A 21,882-nucleotide genomic window follows, 5' to 3' on the forward strand; every position below is an offset into this window, starting at 1 on the left:
GAAGCATCGATTCCTGTTGCGTGCCCATATGCTGGGTCTAAGTCCTTGACCCGCCCATGCCATGGGCAGCAGGACTGAAGGGCAGAAGCTCCAAAAAGACTGAAAGAAGGTCACCAGCTGAAGCCACTTTCAGATCTACTTGAACCTGCAAGAGCTTTCACATCACAGACTGTGCTGTGCTCCGAAATACAAGTGTTGCAGTGCCCCACACCAGCCCCCGAGCCTCAAAATACTCAGCTTGGCTCAAAATCCAGGCAAATTAAGCCAGTTTTGTTTGATTTATTTTTTTAAAAACAGAGATTCTGTCTTCTTTCCATTTTTCTAGGAATTGAAACTAAGAAAAAAAAATCAGGACTGTTCACAAGAATCTCAAAAACACTGAGGAAAATGCATCTTGAACCAAAAGATGACGCTTGGCGCAAATTCCGCAGCGTTATCAGGAAGATGAACAACACGCGGGATGCTACAGACACCTGATCCCATGAGAACTGTGGAATGCCGCTGCGTCCCGTTCATCAGAGCGGCTCCCGAACGCACGTCAGCACAGGCGAAGGTGACACGGCCGGGGCCGCGTCGCTCTCGGGCACACAGGCTGCACAAAGGGATTTAAATGGGTCAGGATCCCGGAGCAAATTCCCAGTTATTAATTCATGTGTCAGTACGACTGTCCATTACCACCCGAGGGGAGAGCAGCAGATTTCTTTCAAAGGGAAATTTTACATTGCAGTTGCAGAAGAGAGATCTCTCTGGAGGTTTTGCAACTAATAAAGATTGCCTAAAAATCGAGGGGTTTGTTTTCCCTCAAGTGCAGGAAAGCAAAGTTTTCCATGTTGCTAAGCCAGAGCCTGAAGCAAAGCTGTGTAAAGCATGACAAAATTCAAAATGTAGCTACAACCTTCTCTGTCCTCTTGTCCCACTGACGTGCCTGGCAGGCTCCCCTCCAGACTTAGACTCGGTTCAAATGCGACGCTGTTAAACCTCATCATGTTATGGTGAGCCCTGGGCTATCCAGCCTACCCAGCAAAGCCCTGGGCTGCTGGACTCCGCTTTTATTTATTTTAAAATGTGTTTCAAAGTGAAATTTCAAAATGCGAACACTAAAGGCACAAACAACTGAAGGCAAATTAAAAAAAAAAAAAATAAATAAATCAAATTTATTAAAACTTCACAATATTTTGGGGCATCTCTTGCGCTGCTGATGGTCTCTGGTTGCTGCCACTGTTGTGCTTCAAAACTTGCCCCCGTTTTTGAGCGCTGCTGTCTTCCCGTGGGTTGATACCGGCTCAAAGCATCCAACAATCAAATCATTTTAAAAAGGGGTGGCGGGGGGGAGGGTAAAGCCCTTTCTTTCCACATTAATTATTGCTACCGCATGGGTTTTAGAGATAAACAGAAAACAGAACTGGGATGGGAAATGGAAACTGCTAATGCAACAAGTTATTGAATTAGCAGCATAATAGCAGCTGCCCATGTATCAGTGGAACGCTGTTTTCCATTAATACAGCCGCTCGGCTCAAAATAGCAGCAATGCTGACAATGAGAGCAGACTTGCTTTTCAGCAGCAGCAGATCTGGACCAGGCAGCAGCTCCTCTCTGGCCCTGGGTAAGATCCACTGCGGTGAGATGAAGCTGCTGTACATTCACCTTATTGCTGAGAAGGTTCATCAAAAGTTATCCTTTGTTCTTCAGTCTGTCGCCTGTATTCTGAATGTTCGTGCCCGCTATAAAACAAGCGTTTGGTACTGAAATTCATATCGTTACTGTGGATGGGCGCTCATGTGAGCCCCCGACTAAAATGCACATTAAACCACAGGTCTCAGAGTTGTGAGGCTCATACCTGCGTTTTTCCTGGGCTTGTTCTCACCGCTATAAATCAGATTAAAAGCACACGTGTGCATGGAAAGCTCAACCCCATCAGCAAGGCTCTGAGCCTGCTGGCACCTCCTCTGCCAACTGAGTCACCCAATGGACCCAGGAAGGCTCAGAGCCCATCAGCTCCGTGCTCCAGTTGTTCAGGATTTGCAGCAAAACCCCTGATGATTCACTGTCCTTTGTCCCTGGCAGTTCCCTGGATAATAAATGGGAACAGTATTTTATTTATGCCCAGGTCATCAATTCTAAGGCAGAGGAAGCAGCAGATGAGAGTTATTTCCACAAAGAAAGTGATGGATTAGAAAAATCCATATTTACCCCGTCCCTCCTCCTTGACAGGGAATTCTAAACCATTTTGAATTATGACCTTTTTCCTTCTTTTTTGGAACAGAATGAAATAGTTTAAAATCACACAGCAATTAATTGCTGTATAAACACAATTATACAAGGATGTACAAATTACCTTGGGCTTTTTCTATTAAACAACCACATCCTGACTGTCTTCAGATCCTATTACAGACAGTAGGAATGGAGGGAGCCCGGGAACTTGTAGGGTGAGCCCCAGAGGACGCAATTACACAGGACAGAAAGATCTAATGTAGGCAGCCGCACTATGGAATAGGTATTACAAATACTCAGCACACAGCTCAGATTTCATATCCTGACTTTTTCCTGCAAAGGGCATTTTTATTTGTTTATTCCCCCTCAAATAAGGCTGCTCAGAGCTGATGAGAAGCACTCAAACCACAGCCCAGCAAAGGTCCTGGGGATGGGTTTGATTGCAGGAGTTCATCTTCGCCTCATCAACGCTCAATTCTCCTGGTCAAAATGCTACAGAAAAGGTTCCTATTCAACAACTTTGATGACACATTGTTCTACTGAGAACTGAAGTCCTCTCATTTCATTTTAAAGGCAAGAAATACAAGATACCTTGACCCAAGTTCACAGCAGCGACAATGGGAAGCTAAACAACTCCCAACGACTTATCACAGAACTGCTTTGCTGTTTGTCACTTACAGCTTCAACTCTAGCAATACTTGCAATTAAAAGCAAGCTCTGAATAATATCTACAAGTGACAATTCATTAAGGAACAAGAGCTGAAAAGCAGGATCCAAAAGCTACTGGACAGCTTCTAGAAATGTGCATAAAATCGATAAACCTGGTGCATAAAGAGCTAAGAGCAAATAAATGAACAGAGGCTCACTGTGCTGAGCCAGTAGGACTAATACAATTACGAAATGTTTATGCTGTGAAGATGTTACTGCTGAGTCTGAGCCTGGAACAATGAGAACAGCCCTGTTCCCATTCCTAAAAAGATGTTGAAATGCTAAAGAGGTAGAAGAGAACCATAAAAATGATATAGAAGTGGAAAAAAATGACATTGCGCCATAACAAAGCCGAATCTATTTAGCCTATCAAAAAAAGTGATCAAGAGTAACCTTGGTTACTGTGTACCACAACCTTTCATAGGGAGAAACAGTAGGTACTACAGATCTATTTCTGTAGCAAAAGAAAGAAAATAATGGCCAATGATGGGAAGCACAAGCCAGACAAACCTAAACTCAAATCGCCAGGTTTTTTTAACAGTAAGGATGATTAACCACTGGAAAAAACGACCAAGAGGAGCACTGAATTTTCCCTCTTGAAGTCTTCAAATCAAGCCCAAATGCTTTTTCTGAAGGACGTGCTGCAATCACGATGAATGGTGTGATAGCTGCTCTTGGCCTTACGAGTTCATCGCCATGAAGGTGGGAACTTAAACTCAAACTCAAGATCTACTTTTTAAGCAAGAGGAAACCCCGCGTAATGAAAAATAGTAGAGAACTTTACCCAGGGAAAGGAAATACTCACCTCACCCCACACACCATTATTTTCATTTGACCAGCCTTGGACACTTACTAAATACCCCTTTCCATCAGATTAAAGTTTTGAAACCACCACATTGTAATTTTAGGATCGTTTTGGCTTGAGTGCACGTTCCCCCCACCCAGCAAATGCCTCCATGTCTTCAAGGGGAACTGACATTAACATTTCAGCTGGTTCGTGAGGAGCGAAGCACTGAGAACATCACGCGCTGCCTTGGCTATGGACTCAGAAGAAAACAAAAACCAAAAAGACACACAAAAGCAAACACCAAAAAGCCCAACGATTGCTGCTTACTTCACCTATGCACGTTGCACCAAACGCCTCAGCGCAGCTGAATTAATCCACAACTTATTGACCCGAAAGCCAGCACCAAAGCTCCAAATCCTTGTAAGATCCCCCAGTTGCAACACGGAGCAAAGTTTGATGCTGTGAAGCTCAGCGAGAGGCTCCAGCAGCCTGTTCGCCAGGGAAGCAACGAGGTCGCGATGACCAGGAGCCACATTTGCCTGCAAGTCTTGCAACTCCCACCTGAGATCATGCGAAGATCTTCTATGGGCTCCCCAGCCAACAATCCAACCCCAGTTGAGAAATTCAGGCACACACACGTTCTCTGTTTTTCTCCAAATTCTCCATGCTGGAGGAGCTGCAGCCTTTTGTGTCGAAGGATTTCATGTTCACTAAGGGTCCCGTGAAGACATCAAAGGGAAACATTAAACCTCCTCAGCAAGCCTCAGGCTAACTTCAGAGGACACAGCACCGCATAATGCTGAGCAGTTGGATCACAGTAATTCATGGAAAAAAAGAAACTGCAGGAGCCCACAAGACATTCCCTACATATTTCCATAATCGGGGACATTTCTGCTGAATTACTGTTCACATAGCTAAGAAAAAGCCAGCAAGAAAGACACCACCACGGCTCTGTTTGGCCTGTATCTTTCTGCTCTTGCTCCACTCTGGTTTTTACTGTGGACCAGGTACATATGAATTCAAATAGAAAAGGCTGATGAAGGATGTGAAGAGCACAGAGTAGGCAGAAACCAGCATCACATCTGCCACTTTAAGATGTCATTTACACTGGTAAATGTCTATTTTATGTTGGCTGCTCCCCCAGGCCCCACTAGAAAGTGATGCGGAAGGCCCATTTCCCAAGAAGAGCCCCTCCATCTCCTTCCTAGAGAAGTTCTGCCACCATTAATTATCAAATATAGATGTTTCTCGAACATTCTAAAAGCCATGGGAATGCTGTGTCTGGGAAAGATAAACGTAACAAGTATCTTTCACTTATTTTTTTGGCAATTGGAAGGCATTGGAATACGCTTTTGAACCACAGTCGCCTGGCATGGTGTTTTTGTTTTTACAGTAAAGCCAAAGAGGATTAGGACACACTGTACTAATTCCTAAGAGCAGACAGTACCTGCTCCAAAGCTTTATCTTCCAAGCAGACTGGACAAACCAGCAGCATTTCAATTGTACAGGTGGGGAAAGGAGGAACAAAGAGATGAAGGGACTTACTCAAGGTCACAGATGAATCTGTTGCAGGGCAAGGCGGAGTTCCCCAAGTCTCGGTCCACTCAGGCATTGGAAAAAGCAATGAAACAAGAGAATGTACTAAATTTGGCAGAGATTTTTAAATGATGCTTCGCTACAAGGGAACAAGAACCTCCACTCATGCTAACCCAGACACCAAAGGAACGTATAAAAGGAAACTAGTTACTTACTCCACCCAATCTATCTTATCACCTTGTATTTCCTAAGTCTATAAGGCCCTTCTTGGCCAGACGATCTAACCCACAATTTAGATCTTATTACAAATCAGACATACCAAACCACTTTCTCCCGTCAGTTGCAGAAGATAAAAGGCCAAGTAAGAAGGCAACATTTTAGTAACCGGCTTCATGTAACAGCTTCGGATCTTCTTAAAAGCCTCTGCATCGATTATTTTCTTTAAATAGCAATAGCTTATTGAGAAACCTTCCACTTGTTTTAATGCACAAGGTTTTCCTTAAGCAGAAAAGAGAGCAAAAACTGTCCTGCCAAGGCGTATTTGTCAAAGAGGTTTTGGATACGTGGTCCCGGCAAAACACTTTGAAGTCAGAGTAAGTTAACGCTGGTGCTGAAGGGCTAAGGGGGAAACTTGGAGATGAAGAGGAAATAAAGTATTGACTGCCATAGAACAATACTGGGATTCAGCTCCAGCTCGTGTTCCAGCCAACGGCACGAGCCAATGCTGCGACTCGTGTGTATCCAAAGGAGCTAAAAGCTCATGGCTCTCATGTGGTCTCTGCGCAACTTGGGGCAAAAGGAACAGAGGAATTAACTTCATCACGCCAAACCACCAACACCCTGCTGTTACATAAAAGCTTGTTTTCTGGGGAACTCTTCCAAAGATGGTGTCATTTGGGCTGTTCCGATTAAAGTGTCATAGTCAGGTTCAAGACGGGATACGCTTCAGTCTGAGAAACACTCCAGTCCGACAAAATCTTCCCCTCCCTCCCCAGTCCTCACGGTGCTTGTTTCTTCCTTCCATTTGCCACATTTTCACACGCAAACCAAGCATGGCAATTGCACTGCCTGGGTCTCAGATGCTAATACCAGGCTGTGATGAAAGAACTGCAGAAGGCCTCAGGGAGACGTTTAAAATCTAACTCAAACAGATAAAAAGATGACTATTTAAGTTTGCCTGGGAAAAGTTTCTACACATATCGGAAACCCCTTGAGGCAGGGACTGCCCTTCTGTTCTCAGTTGTACAAATTATGATTGCACAATTACTTGTTTTAGAAAGTTTTTCAGTTCTACAAATAATGTATCTTACAGGGTTTAGAACTATGAAAAATAAAACCTAAACCCCTAAACCTTTTACATCCAAGCTGCATTGCCCACTAGCAACGTGGTCCCAACGCTATTACAAATTTACATCGCGGTCTACAATGAACTTTCAGAACGAGCAGATACAAGCACCGTAGCACACCGTAGTTAATACTTCCATGATTCAATGCACACAGCCTCATATTGCGCTTTCATACCTTCCCTCCCGTGTCCACATTTTAGCAGTCAGCATTCTTGGGCAGTTACTTCATGCCTCGATGGCTGGAAGCTCCAATTCGGAGCAGCCTGCAGCGCTGGCATTGCCCTGCTGGAAGCTGCTCACCTGCAAAGCTGGCTGTACCGCGCAGGGGACGCCATCGATCGTGGACGTGGAGCAAGTTGGGGAAGGAAATGTCAGAGGTGAAAGCACCGGGCGCGCACATGCTTGTGTTTGCCCCGGCTGGGGACCAGCCGCGTCAGAAAGACAAAAAAGCAGAGTGCAAATTCTAACCCACCATAAAAGCAATAAGTAAAACAAGTCTTCTTTGCACAGTAAACCGTATCGTATTCCAACAGAGAATCCAGCTGGTAACAACTCCCAACAGAAAGGCAGGGGAGTGACTACCCCACTTTACAGATATCTCAACTGAGCACAGGAGTCACGTAGCAGGTCTGAGGGGTTCAACATATTTCACATTCAGGCTGCTGTTGCCATTTACATTTCAAACCTTCTTTCTGTTGAGGAACTGTACAAACTCCTCCTCTTGAAGAGCCCGAGGCTTGACGGTCCCCAGGGACAGCTCTGCTAGAACAACTGCAACTGTACCAGAGCAAGGGGAACCCTCACCAGGCCCAGAATGACTCACAAGTGAGTCCTAATAGGAAGCCTGTCTATTCACAAATTGGAAAAACCAAAATTGTAGCAGTCCGCAATCAGCATTATTCGTACCAGAATATTTAAATTCAATTGTTTGGCATGGAGACACCATGGAGGTGCGGATCAACCTGGCCCACGCAACAACCGAGAGAGAAAGGATGGAGGTGGCCTCTGATGGGAGAGGAGACATCTGAGCACCCAGCACGGAGAATCCCAAAGGACACGCAGAGCTGCTCAGATGTCAAGCTTGGAAGGACAGACACCCTTGGTGCAAGGTGACACATTCCAGTCTTTCCCATGCCAACAGGAAGGGGAAGCAGCACACCGGTTCCAACGGGCAGGGCACCTCTGTCCCTTCCAACCCCGGCCTTTCCCTCAAGGCTGCTCTGAGAAGCTGAACTGGTTTAAGTTGTGCACACTCACACAGAGCTCACAGCACTATTGCCTCTCAGCTAATAAATCTTACGGTGTGTCTGCTTTTCCTAACACAAACTTTACAAACTGAATGAACTTTATTAAATAGTTGATTGCCGAGGCAGCCAGAACCTGGAAACTTGATGCCTGACCACAGCCAGGCACTGCAGGCTCCAACAGACACTCGAGAACGTTTAGTTTTCACACTTCAGAAAGAGATCCTCTTACTGGCCTGCTGCTTCTGTAAAGGCCCCTGACCTACCAGCTCTGAAAGCTTTTAATTTAGCTTATCCTCAAGCCCTTTTCCCTTGTGATCAACAGATCAGAAGACAGGACAGAATACTTCAACCCACCCCAGCTCCGAGCACAGCCCACTATCCACCCCTTGCTTTTCCACTGCAAAGTCTTGTTAGTAGAATGGCAACAATATGAGGGTTTGAGCAACAACTCTCAGTCTTTGGAAAGTTATCTTGTATTTTGGTAGAAGCATCAGAGAACCTCCCCTTCACTAGGGGCTTTAGTGTAGTTGTTTGGTGCAGCTCTGAGTTCAGCAAAGAGAACATCTCCAAACACTTCACCTCCAAATCACAACCATGCAACAACCCTTTGGCTGTGCTGAAAAGCACGTACACGAACAAGAAGTATCAGGAAGGTAATTCACACAGTCCTGGCCATCAGGTAGTGCAGTTTTACAACTGGAAATGAGAGGGAGGAGGCAGTATCATGGGAGAGATGGACCAACTGTAAGCGCTCTAGAGGCCCAAAGGTGGAAAACTGTCCCCTACAGCTATTTTCAAGATCGCAGAATGGTTGGGCTTGGAAGGGACCTCTGGAGACCATCTAGTCCACCCCAAAGCTTTGAAAAAATAAGTAAGGGCAGCGGGAATCACTTAAAACAAAACCAGCAGCTTGCAAATAGGCCGTTCAGGCTGCCAGCCAATTTTCCAAGCAAAAATAAACAGCGGTACCGGTTCAGGCCACACCAAGTGACCCGCAGCGAGGGCGAACGCGCCTTCCGCTCCCCGGGGAGGAGGCGCCCGCCCAGCACCTGCGGGCGAGGCCACGCACGTACCTTGGAAATGAGCTCATCGTGGTTGGCGAGATGAGCCCGGCAGTGGATGCAGCTGTAGGTCCTGTGGCACGAAGGCAGATACGCCTGGAAAGTCTTGGACCTTGTCATCTTCACCATTGGAGCCACGGAGCGCTGCGTGAACTCGGGGGTGGCCCAGGAGGCGCTCCCGCAGGACGGGTCGCACGGGAAACAGCGGAACACGCAGGTAAAGGCCGTGGTTTGGCAGGTGACGGGTGTGGGGCAGGCTCCACACGCTGGTGACCGCTTCAGAGGAAGAGATTCGGGCAGAGGGAACGGGGGAATTCGCACAAACCTAAGTTCAAAAAAAAAAAAGAACAGAGACAGAACACTCAGCTCACAAAATGGTCTCTGAGCCCACGGAACGATCCAGCCTTTGATGGAGAGAGCAGGGAAGAGTCAGAGCAGCCAGGAGATGGGTGTGATGTCTGCAGCTTGGATCAAAGAGGACAGAGTTTCATTCACAGCTCCACCACTGATTCGCCGACTGCCCTCACATCTCCCTGCTTCTGTTATCTACCATCTTCCCACCGCAATCTCTGTTCTTTCAGCAGTTAATGGATTTGCAAGTGACTACGGAGCCACAAAGATGCTAAAAATACTATTTTCACCAAGCTTAGTCTGTCCCAAACGCCCCTGCAGAGCCGCACGCACCGAGGCCCATCTCCGCACCAGCGCTTGGAGAAGCTGGGTCCTGCTGGACCGGGAGAAAACCGGGACCCCCAGCCAGCCCTGCCGGCTGCCACCCAGCGTGACCCGCTGACGGGACAGCCCAGAAACCTGTGGGAAAACCATGACCTGGGTCTCCTCAGCCACCAGAAAAGCGCACGAGCCACCAAACCAGTTGTTCTCTCCATTCTGCCCCAGTTTCCACATGGGAAATGGAGCTTTACTGCATTACGCTCTCCTTTAGAACTCCTGGCAGGCTCCAAATGTAGAAGCTACTCTATAAACCACACTCTAGCATTTATTATCTTTTTTTTTTTTAAACTCGGAACATCTGACAGCAGTCAAAGCGAGGATCAGCCTCCAAAGACTATTCTTGATAGCAAGAGACAGTTAAGAATCCTATTGAGGATGGAAACACCATTTTACAATCTGACATCAACTGACAGAACCTGCAAGGCAGCTCAAGTCTGGGCCTCTTTTTGTTGGCAGAAATCAGTTTTTCAGATCCCACATCTCTAAGCCGTACCAGCTACAAGTGTTCCTTCTGAGGATGGAAGAAGCATAAAGGGTAAAGGAGGCAGCTCCCCTCCCTCCCCGAAACATGGCGTGCATGCATGCTCTAGAAATTAATCACGAACTCTGGCTGCTCCTCCCAGGAGGATTTTCCTTGCCATAAAACATGTGATTCTGTTCAGTTTCTGAGTCTGCACTCTGTGCATCAAATACTGGAACAACGTTACCCCAAAAAGACCACGAGAAACAAGAAATAAACCCCCCACAGCTGACCTGCAATGGGGATTTCTGAAGTGGACAAAACAGAAAAGTACAAGAGCTTAAGAGCTGGTCTCTGAGCCAGCGTGCGTAACTTGCCTGAATCACAGCTGATAATCTTCTAGGTTAGAATAAAGCCAGCCCAGGTCAGTGTGCTGCTACATTGCTAAAATAGCTCCCTGCTGGAAAGCCTCACCGTCAGACAGCGAGATGTGCAAAAAACCCCTCATCACGTAGGTAAAGCACCATTACGGAAACACTCGTCTTCAATATTCTGCTCCTTAAGTCTTCTCAGCATCACTGAAAAAGAAGATTCAAGGCACCCAAGTTCTTTAGCGCTTCTGAGAGCATCACCTGCTGGTCCACCCCTGAGAGCCAGGAACACGGTCCACAAGCTGCCCAGTGAACAGATCCTCCAAACTCTACACGGGAAGGTTGGCACAGGCTCCCATGGGCATCATTTGGTGATAAGGTCCATGATATTACAACCGTGCACAGTGCTCAACAGGGTACAGGCACCAGTCAACAACAGGATACCCATTTTCCCCTTTTTTTTGAAATATTTTTCTTCTGCTCTCCAGAGGGCAGGTCCCTTACACTCAAATGGGAAAGAAGAAAAAGACTTACTCATCCTGCAAACTGCTGATAAAGCATATCTATCATGATCATAATAGTCAGCACTTACGTAGCACTTTTCATCCTTAAAGCTCTTCACAAACACTAAGTAAACAGATTAACCTTTCCCAATTATAGTTACAGTGAGAGCTTTGGACGACCCATCCTGACACAGAACTGCTCACTTAGCAGATGGTTAGGATCTAAATCTCCTCTTGTACAGTCAAAAAGGCTCTTGCCAGGAATTCATGTGGCCAACCTGTAACTGAGCAGACTGCCTGTGTGCTATTTGCTACACAGCTGCATCTCTGGGCATCAGCAAGATTTATCTTTTGCACTAATCTGAGAAATAAGAGAAATCAGGCAGTCTTCACCTGTATCCTGCCCGAGTCCTCCACGTGCAATGTTGTCAAAACTGAGGTATTATAATTTCAGGTTATAACAGTTTTGCATTAGACAGCATTGTTTTCCCCTCCACAGCGACAAGGACTTTGATGACTGAACCTTAAGTTTGCAACGGGGCACAAACAAGATGCAAATCAAAGCAGAATCCGTCCTTATTTTCTGCTGACTAGATGTAAGTAAAAGCAACAGATCCTCACACTGCTGAACTGACCACACACCAGCCTCTACACTCACAAGACAACAGAACCATCCCCAAATGCCAAGCCCCGAATTCAGCAGCCGATACCTTATATCCCAGCCGCCACAGAACTGGGAACCTGGAATTTGTGAGCCATGTGCCTTGTCCTCCAAGCGCACGGAAGCGGGAGACTGAGTGTGCTCTTTCTGGGGCCAAACGCAATTGGATTCCAAGGCGCTGTCTGGAAGGAACAGATTACGTTGGACAGACCATCTGGAGGAAAGCGCGAGGGCTGGCAATCACCTCACCCCATTCTGAATGAGAAAACAGATTGTGCCTAAACCTCGGATTCCACTGATTTGCAATGAAATGCTGCAATCCCCCGTCTCTCCTTTTCTTTAGCACAGACAGGTGAACATACCCACCACCAGTTTTACTCCTTCCCTCCCATCCTGCTGTGCCAAACACTTATTTTTCTGATCAGCTGCCTAGTGCTGCAGCAGAATGGCTGGAGAAAGCAGCCCACAGGCATCAGAGCCGAACACAGACACAAACGGTATCCAACCAGAATAATATAAGAGCAATCCCCTTATTTGTTGTTTGCCGACCCCTCCGTCCAGGCCTCCTGAGCACCAGAACAACGAGTAAACCAGGAAATCCTACAGCTGCGTTTATGTAACAGAGAAATGAACACACACACAAATTATCTGCTGCATGCAGCTTTCTGCAAAAGCATTTCGTGAGCATTCATGTATTTGACCTCCTAACACATTTAACATCAACAAAAACATTTGACCTTTTCGAAGCAGACAAAAACACAATATTAAAGTGAGATGATATCAGAGCCCAGATTAAGATTAATTGCGATTCCTGTTCTCAGTACTGTGCTGAGAAGGCAAATCAAACGGATCTCTCTGCTTAAAGCAGGCGTGAGAATGAAGATTTGCCAGTTAAGATCTTGGTGGGAAACCTCAGTAAGAAACTACCATGAAAAAACCCTTCGGATAAGCTCCTATATGGCAGCCACGCTTTATAAAGGCACCACCTTCATACAGCATTCAGCCCAACAGCCTGGTCACTTGTGCACTATCTCACAAAAGTTCTGTCCTCATCATAGTACAGGAGAGGGAAAAACAATAGCAAATACTTTCTTACATCCTATAAGCACAGCTAGCAGCTTGTAAAACCCATTTCTGTCTCAAATATTATCTCAAAATGTATTAGATTGGATCTGTGGCTCTCAGCAACGCAAAACCCTATTTTTAATTTTGTTTTTTTCTGGCCTAGTAGCAAACACCTTTGAATTAAACTACATTTAACAGCTAATGGTGCATTCATTCTACCGCAGAACAAAGGCAGGGGGCTGATTTTAGGCTGTGCCTCTGGTTTATCAGAACGATGAGCTTTGATTACTTTATCAGCACGCTCAGCACTGTTAGAGAGAGATAAGTATCTGTCACCAGCAACATAAACCAGTATTTTGCCTTTTGTCCTTCTTCAAGAGAAATTTATCTCTGGGATGGATGCACTCAGGATGGAACAGAAATCTCTGCGTATCAATTAGTTCACAGGAAGTCAGAAAACTGGTCTAGAGAAAAGGAAAGAGTTCTAGGGGAAAAAGCTTCTCAGCATCATTTGTTGTGGTTATCGGGGGGAGAATTGGCTGCGCGCACTGTGTGCCAGGGCTGCCCCGCTCCCTTTGAAGCAGACGCCACCTCCACAAAGGAAAAACCAGGACACGCATTGTGCAGTTCCAACAACTTTTTGGTTCAGCCTTCACCCTCCACCTGTGCAACATGAAGCTGTTAATGATTCAGGAAACGCAAAACCGAGAAATGCCAAGTCCGTGCCAAACGCTTGCCAGACAAGGCTACTGCTTGTACGAGTCCATATGGCACAATGGCAGAGAACAAAAACCACCACAGAGAAGCCTAATTTTGCATAAAAGCCATGTGCAGTGCAGCTCAGATGCAAATGTTCCTGTTCCTTCTGGCAGGGCAAACAACAGGTTTGTTGGGTCTGAGGGCTTGTTTCATGGATTATTTGATTTTTAAGATAAACTTTAGTCCATTTAAGTATTTATTAAAACATAGCAAATGCTACAGAAAGCTGCCTGTAGTAGGTCTTAAAGAAGTCCATATCTTTGGAAACCCAGCCTTCCTTCTTTGGTGTTTCTTCTCATTAATATAGAAAGAATCAGAGATGTACGTATGCCAAATGCAATGAAAGAACAAGCGGAATGGGGTTTGGAGAGTCTTCCATTTCTACGAGGTCACAAACTATTGCAGCAGCCGCCTGTGCTGTAGGGTCTTAGTACGATTCTGAGAAAATGCTTGGGTTAAACACATTTACTCAGCAGGGTTTTCTTGACCTGGAAGCTGCCTAAACATTACTTAACACACTGCGGTTCCAAAGGGGAAGGCTGGTCTCTAAGCTGCGACTAGAGCCTGGGTTTAATGCCCAGTTTTGCCGGTCTTCCCAACGGAATAAAAGTTAGTTTCAGAATTCCAGGTGCTGAGGCTCCAGTGAAGGAGCTTTGTGGTATTGCAAGAAAAGACCCTGCTTGGAGGCAGCTCTGGAAAAGATTGAGCCAGATTATCTGAGGGCAGGAGGGTGGGATGTACATTGTGAAAGGCCCCAAAAGAAAGGATGACCATTCTGAATTTAAACGCGGAACACAAGGGAAAGCCAAGAACGGAGTTTAAATAAGATGTGGGTGTACATGACGTATCTTTACTCCTTCTGTATCAGGTTCTGAAATGCACCAATTTCCAACACTTGATGAGATGACACGGCACGCAGCTCAGTGCAATCAACACAAGTCACTACTGACACATGAACCGTGTCCTTCTCTAATGCCGCCTCTGCACTTTTATCAGATATATGGACACAACCACAATACAAACAATAGTATGGAGCAGGTTTCTCATTTAGATAGCCTCCAACTGGAAAGATATTTAACCCCTTTTATTCCTCTGGATATCTCCTACCAAGCCACTTTGTTTCTGCGGTGCTGGTTCTCTCTGCACGCACTGGGGACAATGCCCTTCGGTGCCGGGAAGCATCTAATGACTCTGGGAAAAAGGATCTGGAAGGATAGATGGATGCAAAAGGCAATTGTGATGGCAAACAATATTGCAGACAACTGCCAGGTAACCACTAGAGGGCATTAAAAAAAAACAGAGGGATTCAGCAAAAAGCAATTGGAGACTGTCTGGCCATAGTGAATGAGGGACAGGGACGCCAACCGTGCTGCACCTGCCGCGCTCCACATACCCCAGCCTGGAAAAACACTGAGTTACTGTTCTGCTGAACAGCATCAACATTAAAACTGCCACTGCGATTATTATAATCACGTTTTAAAGGTGCTGTATTTTTGTTTTCTTTTTTAGAAATAGGCAATATGTCGGTCTATCAACAATCTTGCCATCAAAAATAGACTCAGCAGCCCTACATCCACCTTCCTGGTCTCTCTCCAATAGAGAGACTGTCCATGGAGATGATGTGGAAGGCACATAAAACGAGCTGAAACTTAAAAGGAACAAAGAGCAAATCTTTAAGACTCACTTTGGGTTTAAGTCCATCTAGCTCTGTCACTGTATACACCATTAATCCGTAACTTAGTAAAACCAAAGTGATTTTAAAACAACTGTTCTTCACACAGTTGCTTTACCTTCTGCCAATTTGGAGATTAAATCAAATTTAAAAGTTTCACTCGTTTTTTTAAAGAGGTAACACCCACATCGGTGCATTTTCAGGTTCTCAAGTGCAACCACGAGCTGAGCAGCGAGTCCAGGCGACTCCTGTATCCACAGCAAGAGCTGCTTGTCTTGAACCACAGCGCACGACGGACCAGAAAGCAAAGATCAGGTTAAAACAGCTCAAGGAAAACAGGGCAGAGATGCTTCTCTCCTGGCTGCAGACTACAGAGATCAGACGACCATGACACCTTTCTGAATTTATTTACAGACCTACGGCTGGACTCGGACCGTTCAGCGTCAGAACCGCTAACTCGCCTCTCCCCGCATTTCAGAACAAAGATTTCAAAACAATCCGCTCAGACGCACCAGACACCACTGGGACGCAGGGAAAAGGAAATCATTCTGGAAATTTTAATCAAATTCTTCCCTTTACAATTTCATCTCAGAAGGCACAAAGCAGCCGGAACAGGCATCATCTCACAGGGCTGGCTCCAACATTTTTTATCTTTTCTGGGTCTTTCTACCAAACCGCATGAACAGCGACTGCAGGATTTGGCTCTGCAAGGAGGGACTGACACCTCCGGCTGAATCTGCTTCCCACTCCCCCCGAGTTGCCTGGCAGCCATATCTTTGCAACGCAGAGGAGCCTGCGCTGCTGATCAGGAGCGGCACGGCGAGCGCTGGCGCTGCAGGCTGCCCACCTTCACCGCGCAGGTACCATCCACATCAGTCGCAACAGATGCCAGCACACGTTACCCAGTGCAGGAGGAAACATCTGAGCAGCAAAGCATCACAGTCAGCCAGGGAAAACATGAAATTGTTCCTACCAGCAAATCCAGCTTTCGCCACAAATAAACAAGGACTGCGAGCTGAATTAATTTAAAGCACAAATGGCTTAATTTCCTCCTTTACGTTTCAGGAAACCTCCAGCCAGCATCCCCAGCGACGGGCTCACAGTCCTTCAGCTGCATTGGCCGAGTGGATACGATGCACTCGAGTGAAACAACAGCAATGGCTCAATCAGCTCTTCAGCTCATACCCATCTTCCTGCTGAAGAAAGCAACACATCCGACCTGAGAAAGCAGCACATCCAACCTGATGTTTGTGCCCAGAGCCACACATCAAGGACACCAGATTTTGCCAATATTATGTATATACAGGGTTCTACAAATGAAGATGAGCCTTGTCTTGCTATTCTAGTTCCAAGCTGAACAAAAGACATCAGGGAAAAGCTCTGTCCCCCCAGCTGAGCAATTACTGACAAAATGCAAACACTCTGTACCTTCCTAACTTCTCTTCCTCGTTTGTTTTAATTGTAGAACAGTCTAGCTATCCAAATCATCTCTTATCGTTACCTTTGTGCTCCTTAGATTGTTTTATTACATTCCATTTTGGCAAACGCAGGCATGACTAGATTTAATTCATTTGGTCTGCTGGATGGATCACCTGTTTCCCTGATAACAGCTGGGTGCTGACAGGGAACACGGTGAGAACATTATCTCTTGTAAGCATCCTCCCAACATCCTCAAAGTCATTTGCAGCTGCACGAAGGATCTGCCACATCTGCCTGTCATGACTCACTGTTTGCAGGCTCCCCTGGTCAAATCCTGGAGGTTTCCATCTGCTCAGAGGGTTCTTCCCCTCACCCAACCTCACACCACGCACAAGTGCGGCTGTCACACGAGAGTTGCTTTATTTATCTACATCAGTCTCTTTTTCTGAGCAAAGCCAAGGATAAGATGTTGACTTCTGACCGACCTCTGCCAGTAACACTTTTTATGCAACGGTTACTATATTAATGAGGTACTAACTCTCCATCTTCCTTCTAGCTTTCATTTCCATTGACAGAGCAGCAACTCGTATGTCAAGGAGGCAAAGTCAGGTGAAGATTTATAGCTCGAGTCTTCACACGACAGTTCCTTTATAACTAAATCTAGTGTAAGACGGCCAGTCAGCTGCTACCCTGCCAGTTTCTGTCATTAGTTCCTCCTGGATTTCCCCACGAACCTGCGGTTCCTGCCAAGGTATGTGAACTGACTCACCTCTCGCAGCTCTTCAGCTGGGAGCTCCCGGGATTCTCGTTAAAGAGTTTTTTTCCCCCCCCTCTCCACAGTTAATTATTAACTCCATCTTTTTTGTGTGTGATGCTGGACAATCTGTTTTTAATAACATACTGCTCAAGCCACCCTTCAGGAGTATTTCATCACCGAAACGTCGAGTTCCGTGGCCGAGCCGTGAACACGCAGGCGACACCGCGCTGCATTTCTGTCCTCGCAGTGAAGCCACCGCCAACGTGAAACAGGAGAAGCGAGAGAGCAGCGCTGACACTGCTCTGCCCCCTCTCTCAGCCCATCAAAAAGTTCTCTGAAGGGCAAATTCAAAGCGTCCTCGGCTTTTGAAGCTTTTAATAGACCTCGCTTGACCTAGGGAGTTTAGTTCTTTACGAGTCACAATAGCAGGAAGAAAAAAGCGCCACGTATTTTGGCGAGGCAGCAAAACATCGCACCTTTTAACACACTGTCCTGACACTTGAACAGGTGTAAAACAAACGATCTCTGCTCAGACACATAAGCGCAAAGAGACCGGAAAGCAGCTGTTACAGGTTGGATTCCCATAACTTCCAGTGACTCACATTGCCTGGCACTATCATTTGTTAAAGCAAGAGTGAAGCAGGGATAATAGCTATTTACTAAAAACACAGGAGTGTGATTAGCTTTAATTAGCATTGTCAAGTGCTTTGAGATTGTCAGGTACAAGATGCGGGAGAACTAAGTCTCATTAATTATGTTATTTCCTGCAGCCTTAAGTGGCTTGGCCAGTCCGGTGACGCTTCCGGAGACGAAGCTGCTCCCGACGTCCGACACATCCCGTGTCGGCGGGTAAAAAACACTCCCAGACAGGCCTGGCAGACGTGGCTATCGAGTCGAGGGCTGCGAAGTCAGAACACACAAATAATCAGCTTATTATGTCCTGCAAGACAACGACTTGCCCTGACAAACGAGGAACAAAATGGCAAATTAGACACAGCACAAAACATAGAACTGACTGCTGGGTTTTGTGCAGGATGAAGAGCAGGGGCTGATGGGGGCAACAGGGAACATGATTCAGGCCCAGGGTCCAGAGCTCCGGAGCAGCAGCACACCCGCAAAACTGCATTTTCTCCCCCCCCACAAAGAAGACAAACTATAAAACATCTTTGTTTGGGGAAAAAAGAGGTCCAGATGCTCAATCGGCATCACCCCACCAACAGATGTGCTGATTCACCAGCTAAAGATCTCTTCTAAAGAACCGAAAAATCCCCAAGTCACAGTAGTCCATCTCTTCTGTGGACTCGCCTTGGCTTCTGGAAGGAAAAGGAAACCTATTCTCAGTTTTTAGTGACTGTAATTAGATCCAGAAGACAAGAGCTCTGAATTAGCAACCATGGGAAAGAGGGAACATCCTAAAGGACCAACTTACAGCTCTATCAAGGACGGGAAAAGAAAAAGGCAACAGTATATTTTGCTCTGGTTACAAAGTGATAAATACACCCAGATATCCCAATCTGCCTTGAACATCATGGCTTCAAAGCAGCTAAGAGAGCTGAACTGGCCGTTTCTCCATTCCAGGCTCTGCTCTGTGATCCCCACTGCTCCAGCCCTTCAGAACCAACCTCTAACGAAGACCCTGCTCAGGTTCAAGCAAAGGTTTGCCAGTTACTGACCAACAAAAGCCCGGCTTTGTTGGTGTTTCTTCAAGAGGCCTCCACGCGCACAGTCGAAGGCAAGGCCATGATGCAAGAACACAAAATAAATGGTGTTTACTCCTCTGTAATCCTTGCAGCATGTAGTACAACACTTGATCTGAACTGCCAGCCAGGACCTACACCAGAGTGACCAGTTCCTTAATTAAATTCTCTCTCAGCAACAGGTATTCAATGCGTGAGTCAAGGAGCCTTTGAGGGAATGTGGATTTACAGGTACTGATGCTGGCTTCCTCAAGACAGCCCTGACACAACTACCCACAAACAGCAAAGAAAGGAAATCACTCATTCAAAATCTGGTGATCCAGAGGACACAGGGGAGCATGATGATCAACACACTTTTGCCAGTTATTCCAATCCTGGCACCATGAAAGAGACACCTGCAAAGAAAGCTTAAAAAAAAATAGGCAGTTGACATCTTCACGAGATGAAAACAACATCTCTGCCCTCCCTACAGCATTCCCAACTTTCACTTCAAAGCACAGGCTCACTTTTAGCAGGAAACAAGAACTAGGGATCTGGTGAGAAAAGGAGAACATCTCAATTCGCTGTTCAACCACTGCCGTTACATGTCACACAATGTTTACAAGAAACGAGAGGTGTGGATCCCAACTCGATAAGATCTTAAAACAAAACACTGACGCGAGTGCTCTGCAAGAATGAAGTCACAAAATACATCCTCTGCAGGCAGAATCCTCTCATGGATTAGAAGTAGAGCTCCTTCAGTATCGGCTTGTTTACAACCGCCTAACTCAGCAAAGGCGTCTCTGTGCTCCCCAGCATAAGCTTTAAGTAACTGTAAACGCATTAGCAGAAAATCCTGATTTGGAGCAGGCAGCGGGGCCTGGGGAGGCCGTGTCAGGAGGGCAGGGGAACCAGCCCACCCTTCCCCACCGTCTGCAGCTCAGAACACCCTTCGCTGGGCCGTCCTCCTCCTGTTCTAGGACAGAGGCCAGAAAAAGAGCGGGGACGGATTCACTTTAGCAAATTGTGGGGGAAAGGGGTGATGATTCAACTTCTTTTTCCTACACCATTACAACCACGTTTTGAATTGAAACATTTCAAATGCTTTTGGCTTCAAAAAAAAAAAAAAAAATCAGCATTAAAATCTGAAGCTATGACCCACAGCTCACTCCATGGCTACTTCTCAAAACTTGCCTGGCTTTTCTGCATCCAACCCAGGAGTTTCCGTGGAGAAGCAAAAGGCAAAAGGACCCTTGACATGAATTGCACCTTCTGACCCTGGACCTCAGCACACGCTGTGCAGAAGAGGAACCTGCTGCACCCTTAACCAGGGACCAGAGCACCACCACAGCCCAGCCAAGCTACCCCAGCTGGCTCTCCGTGAGGAAACCGCCCGCCGAGCATCCCCCGGGCCGCCGGTGTCCCGGTGTCCCGCAGCCGCCGCTTGGCCACAGCAGGCGTGATGTCACCCGTGCGGCACCGAGCGGCCGGGCAAGGCCTGCTCTCCAGGGGCTCGGCAGCACTGTTGGTAAATAGAGCAGCAGCAGCGGCTTCTCCCTGCTCACAGCGGCCCAGGAGGCGCCCGCAGCGCCGGGGGAGATGCTGAACCCCGCCCGGAGCCGCCAGCCCCCCGCACGGCTTCGTGTCCGGCGCGGAGCCCACCGGGGGCTCAGGTTGTTATTGTGCATTTACTCGCCACAGCGAGACGGTCGGTGGGAAGTGCCCGCTCCTCCTCCTCCTCCGGCGGGCACCCCTGCCCGCAGCTCCCTCCGCTCGCCCCGGCTGCCCCTTGGACACGCTCCCGGGCCCAGACCTGTTGCCCCCTCCCGGCCCCGCAGCGGCAGCCCAGCGCACCCGCTGCCGGCCCCGCAGCGCCCCGGCCCGCTCCCCTCAGGAGACCCCGGGGGAGCGCCCCCCCCGCTCCGCGCAGCCGCCCCCGCTGCCCCACTGCGGGAGGCGGGGGGGGACGCGGATGTGGCGCAGCTCCGCGCGGCGGCCTCACCCCGGCCCCGCCGCCCCCGGCCCGGCCGCCCGGCCCTCACCCCCCGCCGCACTCACTGTCCGCGGCGCGGCCGCCTCCAGCGCGTCCCCAGCGCAGACGGAGCGACGCGAAACGGGGAGCCCCGCAGCGCCCTCCCCCTCCTGCCGGCTCCCTCCCCTTATAGGCGCTCCCCGCAAGCCTACCAGATTTGAGCGGCACCCCCGCTAACCAGTCACCGCCCGCTGGCACATAGCAACACCCCGGCGATTGGCTACGACCAGCCGCAGCCCATTTTTTCGCAACCAATCAAAGTGCGAAGCCGGCCTGGGCGCTCCCGCCCCCCCCGCGCCGCGCACACACAGACGCACGCATCGTCCCCCCGCCCTCCTTGCCGCTGCCTCGCGCAGACAGCAGCTGGGGCGGCCGCAGCCAATGGGAGCGGCGCTGGGGCGGTGGCAGCCAATGGGAGCGGTGCTGGCGCTGCCGGCGTGGGGCGAGCGGGGGGGGGAATAACAAACAGATGCGGTTCCTCTTAAAGGCGCCGCGACCGCGGGTGGGGGGACCGGCGACGTCGGGACCCCAGGGCCGGTGCGGCACCGGCGTTCCCCGGGTAGCAGCAGCGGCCGCTGGATGCTCTGTACACGCGTGAAAAAAAGCAGCGTTTGCCTGCGCGGGGGATACTGCACCAAACCTGCCGCAGCGCGCCGGGGCTCCGGCCCGCGGCACCGGGGAAACTGACACGGGCAACGTTTTCCTAAATGACCGCTTTTCCCCGAAAAGTAACTCATAAACCCTGAAAATTTGTCAGGAGGCATTGCAGTTTTTAGGTGTTTTAACTACAGATGCTCACCCCGCACCCAGAACAAGGGGGATGCGCTGGGAAACCCTGGGCTGGGGGACAAGGGGAACCACCATCTCATTTCAGGCTTG

The 21,882-nt window shown here is 48.0% G+C and overlaps 1 protein-coding gene across 3 annotated transcripts in view; it reads right to left on the bottom strand.

The window, feature by feature from the left end:
- YPEL2 (yippee like 2) overlaps positions 1–21,140 on the bottom strand; it is a 34,457-nt gene extending 13,317 nt beyond the window's left edge. Inside the window, exons 1-3 of one of the 3 annotated variants that reach the window (XM_080356909.1) lie at positions 21,030–21,095; positions 16,093–16,315; positions 8,909–9,221 (exon numbers count right to left, since the gene is read on the bottom strand). In XM_080356909.1, coding sequence (XP_080213035.1) covers positions 8,909–9,025 — 117 coding nt within the window. In that variant the 5' untranslated portion in view covers positions 9,026–9,221; positions 16,093–16,315; positions 21,030–21,095. Of the gene's footprint in view, positions 1–8,908; positions 9,222–11,672; positions 11,806–16,092; positions 16,316–21,029 lie in introns of all 3 variants that reach the window. The other 2 variants (XM_080356910.1, XM_080356908.1) reach the window with 2 other exon arrangements.
- Between the last annotated feature and the right edge of the window lie 742 nt (positions 21,141–21,882).

Source organism: Nesoenas mayeri, assembly GCF_963082525.1.
Source record: "Nesoenas mayeri genome assembly, chromosome: 20".
Taxonomy (NCBI): Eukaryota; Metazoa; Chordata; class Aves; order Columbiformes; family Columbidae; genus Nesoenas; species Nesoenas mayeri.